This window comes from Ovis canadensis, chromosome 20 (genome assembly GCF_042477335.2).
Source record: "Ovis canadensis isolate MfBH-ARS-UI-01 breed Bighorn chromosome 20, ARS-UI_OviCan_v2, whole genome shotgun sequence".
Classification (NCBI taxonomy): domain Eukaryota; kingdom Metazoa; phylum Chordata; class Mammalia; order Artiodactyla; family Bovidae; genus Ovis; species Ovis canadensis.
This window is the reverse complement of record NC_091264.1, coordinates 52,086,901-52,094,320: the sequence shown is the minus strand read 5'-3', so window position 1 is coordinate 52,094,320 and position 7,420 is coordinate 52,086,901. Positions and strand designations below refer to the sequence as shown.

The 7,420-nt window shown below is 50.8% G+C and overlaps 1 protein-coding gene across 4 annotated transcripts in view; it reads left to right on the top strand.

Annotated features, from left to right (window-relative positions):
* Nucleotides 1-232: 232 nt before the first annotated feature.
* The window catches only part of E2F3 (E2F transcription factor 3), an 83,751-nt gene continuing 76,563 nt past the window's right edge, over nucleotides 233-7,420 (top strand). Inside the window, exon 1 of one of the 4 annotated variants that reach the window (XM_069562795.1) lies at nucleotides 233-966. In XM_069562795.1, coding sequence (XP_069418896.1) covers nucleotides 586-966 — 381 coding nt within the window. In that variant the 5' untranslated portion in view covers nucleotides 233-585. Of the gene's footprint in view, nucleotides 967-1,901; nucleotides 2,204-7,420 lie in introns of those variants that run through there. The other 3 variants (XM_069562797.1, XM_069562799.1, XM_069562798.1) reach the window with 3 other exon arrangements.

Sequence of the window (7,420 nt, the reverse complement as noted above, 5' to 3'; positions counted from 1 at the left end):
TGCAAATAAGAGCCCTGTCGCCCCGACAACCATGATGCGCGGCAGCCAATTGAAACCGGCAAGTCGCGGCCCTGCTCCACGATTGGGACGGAAGGAATGAGACAGAGGCCCAATGGGCTGTGGGAACGGTCCTCGGCGGGTTGAGGGGCGGGGACATGCAAATATGGTTTGAAAAGCCGGCGGGAAATCTGAGTTTCGCGGGAGGACCTTGGCGCGTAAACCGTATCCCTTCATTCATTGTCAGCAGCAGCTTCCTGGAGCCATTTTTCAGCTGCCGGCCGCAGCACTCGGGCAGCCGCCGCCGCCTCGCAATCCATTGCATCGGCCGCCCCCGACGCCTCCATCCCCCCTCGGGGCCCGATATCCGTGCGGCCGGGACCCTCCTCTCTCCAGGGCCCCGATTATTTTTGGCCCCCGGGGCCCGTGCGGTGCGGAAAAATAAAAAGAAAAGAGAGAGAAGGGGCTCGGAAGCGCCGGGCGGGGAGGAGAGAAGGAGAGACTTGGAAACTCCGACTGCAAATAATAAAAGAAATTGCAAACAATACGTTAATATTACCATAGCAATAAAAAGAGCAGGAGCGAGAGATGAGAAAGGGGATCCAGCCCGCCCTGGAGCAGTACCTGGTGACCGCCGGGGGTGGGGAGGGGGCGGCTGTCGTCGCCGCGGCCGCTGCAGCCTCCATGGACAAAAGGGCACTGCTAGCCAGCCCCGGCTTCCCCGCCGCCGCCGCCGCCCCGAGCGCGTACATCCAGATCCTCACCACGAACACTTCCACCACCTCCTGTTCCTCCTCCCTCCAAAGCGGCGCCGTCGCCGCTGGCCCCCTCCTCCCCAGTGCCCCCGGCGTGGAGCAGACCGCTGGCAGCCTCATCTACACCACGCCGCACGGACCCTCCGGCAGAGCCGGGCTGCTGCAGCAGCCACCAGCGCTGGGACGCGGCGGCAGCGGCGGCGGCGGCCCTCCGGTAAATGCCCTCCCGTCCCCACCGTCCTCAGCCCGGGCGGGAGGTGGGCTCGCATTGCGCGGGGTGGTGGGCGCGCTGCGGGCCGCCCTTGGTGGGGAGTGCGGGGCCGAGCGTCTCGGGCCTCGGCGGCTGCCCCTCCAACGAGGGTTTATTGTTAAAGACTCGTGTGTTGACCCCCACCAGCACCCGGAGGGTCGGGGGGCTCCGCCGCGAGCGCGGGGCGGCGGGGATCGCCTTGGCGCGAACCACATCAAAAACTCCGAAACTTTTCGCGGCCCCCCCCTCTTCTTTTCCTGCACTTTTCCCTACCCCCACTCTCCCCTCCCCTCCAACTCGAAGCTTCCTCTTTCTCGGGCGTAGGAAGGGGTCACGCCCCGGATGGAGAAGGGGGTGGAGGAGGGAGTAGGGAACTGGGGAGTGGGAGACGCCGGGGGGTGGAAACCGAGGTGGGGGCCCTGGGGGTGATGGCCCCCCCTTCCGGCCTCCGAGGCCCGTTGGCAGCCGGGGGTCCCTAAGGCGTGCTCGGAGTGCAGGGGCTCTGCCAGGTTGCGCTTCGACACATTTGGGGATCTGTTAACTCCCGGCAACAAAGGGGCTGGGGGGAGTGGAGGCGGGCGGTGGAGCAGGGAGCCGGGTGCGGGCGCTGGCGTGGGCTGTCTAGGGGGTGAGGGGCTCGCGGGCTGGCGGCCCCGGCCTGGGCGCATCCCGGCGGTGGCCGCGGCGGCGCCCGCGTGGCCCGAGCGCCCGGGCCTTCCTCGCCGGGCCCCGGGCCTGCCCTTGACCCGCCTCTCCCCTTGCCCCTTCCTTCCCCCCGCCCTGTCCCCCTCTCCGCCCCCCGGCGACGGAGGGCGGGGGCAGCCGTGTTCCCGTCCCGCCGCCTGGGTCTGTCCCTCTCCCCGGGACCCGCCGGTGACGTTTCGCACACGTGCGCGGAGGACGCGCCTGTGACTGGGGAGGAGGCGGCGGCGGCGGCGGGAGGGGGCGCTGGAGGGGGAGAGGGGGCACCCACTTCCTCCTGCTCGCCGGCTCCCTGGCCTGGGACCGTCCCGGCGCCCTCGCACCCGCCCCCGGCGCGGCCACCCTCCCTCTCCTCTCCCCGGCACCCCCCCCCTCCACGGGCGCCCGCCCTCGCCCGGCGCCGCCGGTCCGCTCGGCCCTCCGGGCCCCCTCTCCAGCCGGCACCCCCCACCTCCCCCCCGGAGCCAGGCTGGTTTCGGAAATGCCCTTACAGCAGCAGGTTAGTGACCGGGACGGCTCGGGGGGCCGCCGCCGCCGCGGGGGCACAGGGTTCTGTTGGGGGGCTGGAGCCGTGAGGGTAGGCGGTTGAGCGGGGTTTTGGAGTGGGAACGGGGGGTTGGGTGCTCGAGGGAAATGAGTAAGCAAGAAAAATGTAACTAAGTAAATGCCCCGGCCTCCGGTTCTAGGAACCCAGGGGGCAGGAGTGTCCGCCCCAGGGGGTGGGTATGGCGTTTACGTGGATTTTTTCCTAGGGGGGCCGAGGGATGGGCGATCGGAGGGGGGCTTCTCGCCGATGGCCGAGTTGAGCTCTGTTTTCTGTCTTCCTTCCCTTGTGCTGGAGGGGGAGGGGGGCGGGTCAGAGGGTAGGGTGTCTGTAGGATTCCCAGGCCACCCGCCACCCCCTCCCTTTGTCCCTGTAATTTATAAAGCGCCTTTGAGAGATGATTTAGGTCAGTATGCGGCTTCTTTTTTTGTTGATACTAGAAAGAAGTGTGGCCGGGAGGTCTTCCCCCTTTCTCCTTTTCTCTCCTGCATTCCCTTCCTCCATGCCTCCAGTCTTCTCCCTCGTGGTGAGGCTTGGCCCCCACGAGGCTAGAAACGAACCAGACCCAGTTTAGATAAATGGTGGGTTGGTCGTACCCGTCGTTGACCTCACCTTGTCTCGGCTCCGAATGGGCTGAAATTTGGGAAGACTCAAGATTCTGCAGAGATCTTTAAGAGCGGCAGCACCCAGGCAGCACTTCGGGGGCAAGAGATGGGTCTAGGAAGAATGAAATATATTATTTCCTGACTTTTCTCAATTTCTCCTCGAGTTGGGTCTTTAGTGCTTTCAGCCCCGGAGATACTTGCTAGGGATGTGTGATACCTTCTCAGTCAAAGGAGCTCTCATCGCGTTTAGTGACTAGGGTCTGCCAGCAGGGGGGAAAAGAGTATAGGACCTGCTCACACATACAGTATCCACTGTGCCGGATTCTCAGTCACAGAAATATGCCACTCTTACTAACATTAAACACTATTACTGACTTTACCTAAACACGCTTGGATGTATTTCAAACATATATTCCCCCTACTCAGTTCTGCCCCTATATCATAAACCTAATCTGAAACAACCAGCTATTGACATACTTCTGGGATTGGATTCAGATTTATGGGAGGGTAGTTTTGATCATGGGAAATTGCAAGACCACCGGTGTTTTTTTTAACTTTTGAATTTTAGCCCACTTGGGCCGAGTCTTTGAAACTGTGTAGCCAAACTTCTCTGTAGTTCATTGTATTTAAGTTTTGAAAATTACCCTCACCACCTTCCAAACTATTTCAAAACTTTATCCTCCTTTTTGTGAGATGATTATTCTAAAGACATGAAAACTGTGTATAAAGTTTGGTTTCTTTTTTTTTTTTTTCTTATCAAAATTGTATTAGCCCTCTATTTAAGTCTTGAACTTTTGTTGATATTCTTTCCCTAAGCAGGAGAGACAGCACGGGGAACGCTAAGTGATTGGCTGAGCAAAGAGATCATTTAAACACTTTGCATCCAAAACAGGTTGAGAAATCCTGTTGAGGTTGCCAGAGTTGCAGACCTACCTGGTTCTGATTTCCATGCTCTGTCTTTGGAATTTAAGAGCATACTCTTCACTTGTTTTTTAATGTGGAAAAAATCCATATATATGTGTGTATCTATTATTTGTATATATATTATTTATAGATATATGTATGCACATTTAGTACTGCCTTACTAGCTGCAATTGCCTGTGTCATTTACAAGTCATCAGATCTTAGGCAAATAACAATCTCTCTTACCAACAGCACTGTAAAAAGGGGGCAATAAGAAATATGAACATGAAAGTATTTTTTAGGGTTAAATATGACAATGCAAGTAAAACACTGAACCAGGCAAATAGTAGATGCCTAAGAAAATGGATATCCAGAAATGTTATTTTTTTTTAACTTAGAGAAATAATACAAGAACATGTGTACACTGCCCCTTTGTTGACATGTATGAGTAAAATGGCTAAAACTCTTTCTAAAGTGATGCATAACTATTTATACCTACTTGAGTTTTTAAATCCATATGTCTCGGCGATCTTCAAGAATGGATACAATAGGGATACATCACTAGGACAGGCCCATGTTAGAGATGGCAGTGATGTGCTACCCCAGCATGAGCCTGTGGCTTGAGTTGAGACAAATCTAGATCAACTCACCCTCACTTTCTGGCCTTGCTCTTCCCTTGATCCCAGGGACCTACCATCCTTGGGTGCAGCTCTGTAGCTTTTGTAGAACTGGGCTCTTCATCATTGCCATGGCAGAGACATGCACCAGGTAAATGCAGTTTCAGATGATGAGCTGTTGGGCACAGAAGGGATCTAGGGAAACCACAGTCAACAAGCACTGTTTTCTAGAACAGAAGGGGCTTCATTATTTTCTGTCTCTGCTAAAAAGCAGCTGAATGATTTCATCCCACTTCTAGAAAGTTTGGGATCTAATAATGCAAGAGACAATGACCTGTCACATCTGATTTAATTTGATCCAGTCACAGCAGCCCGCTGATTAGACTTTGGGAAGGAACCCACAATGCTTGAAATTTCCGTGTAAGAATGGAGAAACCATAGGTGCTACAGCTGAGTCTTTTTTTCTTTTCTTTTCCTGTATGAGTATAAAAGAAGAAAAATGCTGGGTTCCTGTGGTTCTGTACTCAATAATCTTGCTTCTGCTGAGATAGATGGTTAGTGCCAAGTTTAAGCTAGGAGAGAATTTTTAGTCACTACATACCCCAAAATGGAAGTTTTAATATAATGCAGTGCCCAGACTCGGGCAGTACAAATAGCTCTACTATAATCAGTACCCATGGTGCCACTCTAATCATCCTCTGAAACAAAGCACTCTTAAATGTGGCTCTGTGAGCTAAGGAACCCAAGCTTGCAAACAGGAAAGGATTTTTTTTTTCTCTTTTTCTATAAATCATCACCTTGTGTAATACTTGGAAGAGTAGATTCTGAGATTAATGTTGTGTTGTGCAAAAGCTAACTTGAAAACAGAAAATAATACTCTAATCTTAGACATGAATAAATAACAGCACCTGGAGGTTGAAAGGTTGTAGAGAAAAGTGGCTTTTATTCTCATTTCTTACAGGTATAATGCATAGTTGTCTTATTGCCACTCCCAACGATATACCATCCGTACCTTTAGCCTCTTTCCAAAGGACCTGGACCCATTTGGCAAGGCTTCAAATATTCATAGTTGATTTTCTGGCTGCTCTTCTAATTTGACATGAGTTTCATATATTCCATTTGTATGTCCAGTTTTCATCCACTTTCCTCGGCTGACCAACTCCCAATTCTTTTTTAACCATCTGCTTTCTACTAACATTTTAAACTAGGATGAGTGAAAAATCAACCACTGCCTGTGCTCACTAAATCATGTCACTCCTAGATGCACGTGAAACCATCGCAAATAGTGCATGGCAAAGAAGGTAGATTGCAATTCTTATCAGATGCTCTGTTTCATTTTAGTTTTTAAATAGAGGAACTTCCCTGAATTCTTTGAGGTACTAAGCATGTGGTTTAATGCATATTTTTCATGCTTGTTAGCAGCTTAAAAGTAGTGTTTCGAGTACTGTATTTACAATGGCTAAGAAGCTTTTTTTTTTTTTTTACTAATAATTTTTCAGGGGACTAAGAAGACCAGCTAACTGGGAAAGCAGTGAGTATAGGAAACCACCAGTGGTATCTTCTTCCTCCTACCCTGACCCCTTCTTTGGCTTCCAAGAGTGACTTGGAAAATGTATCTTACACAAGGACAAGTTGTACAGCAGAAGAGACAAAAAAGCAGCAACTGGGATGGGGTCAAGAAATCCACAGAGGTGATGGTGGGGTAATATAGAGGGATCATACACACAGCTTCTGCATCAGTAGAAAGAGAATTGGTTTGTTTTCTGTTTTCGCTTTTGCTTCAAACACTCTTCCCCCAAAGCAATGCATTTTTAGAACGCAAAGAATGTGTGGGTTTCAAGGATGTATTCTCAGGTAGCCTCCAACCTTAACTGCAGATCAGGCTTGTTGCTGTGGCAGCTACGGTCATCTACAGTAGGGGTGCCCAAGCTCCCGGATCAAAGAGGTAAACCCCCTAGTCACCAGATTATAATCACAAAGCCTGTGTACCTTGCTTTGCTGGAGAACCTGGGTGAAACAGACCACTGCTTAGGTTTACATCAGCGGAGGTTGATAGTGAGAACAGACAGCTGATGGAATAGAGAGGACTTCGGAGGAGGTGGGAAGAATAAAAGTAATTGACTTCGGTCTGCTTTCTGTTACTTTAGCCCAACTGTCTGGGGCCATTTCTAGTGTCCCGGCAACATTCTTATAACAATTCTTACAATTAGCACAGGCAATAATTGATATTCTTGATGGTCTTTGAATCATAACATGTGAGAGCTGTAAAAGCAAGAATCATCATGTGACCCAATGCCCTTCATTTCACAGGTGAGGAAATTAAGACCCAGTGCAGTTGAGTTACTTACCCAAGGTCACAAGCTAACTAGCGACAAAGCCAGAACTGAAACCGGAGACTTGAATTCTTAGAAGCCTCATTCGCCAAGAGAAAGTTAACTGTGTCCCAGGTGCCCTGTATGGGAAAATTGGGATGAGTAGAATATATTTTAGATTGCCTTCAGGAATGGTTACACTTTTTGAAAATAGACACATACAAAAGTGTCCTTTGAACAGTTGGCTTTAGAGTAACAGCTCATTCTCAAAGATACAAAATAAGCAAAGCTCCTTTAGATGTTCAGTGAGAGGGAGTTAAAAAAAAAAGAAGGAATGACTGACTCATAGAAACGTGAGAGTAGCATGTTTAAAGCTTTATGTGTTATTTGCAGACTTATGTGGATATGACACTTCCGGTGCTCAGAAAGTGAAACACACACTTCACTGAGAATAGAACCTGGAAGGATTTTTGCCATCGTCTTTGGGAGAGGGGTACACCGTAGCTCTGGTGTTGGAGGTCTGTCTGGGCCATCCACATCCTGGGTGACTGCTGTGCTTTTTAGAGGTCAGGGGCCCTTGCCTAGTGACCTTAGACCAGGTGCCCTGCTGTCTTTGAAGATTGCTGGCTAAACAGAATGGCCGGTCATTTTAACTCTTTCAGAGGAAGTCCTCATCCCCTAAAAGCCAGAACTAATTTCCTTAAAACGTCTTCTTTTACTCCTGAAATTGAGAAA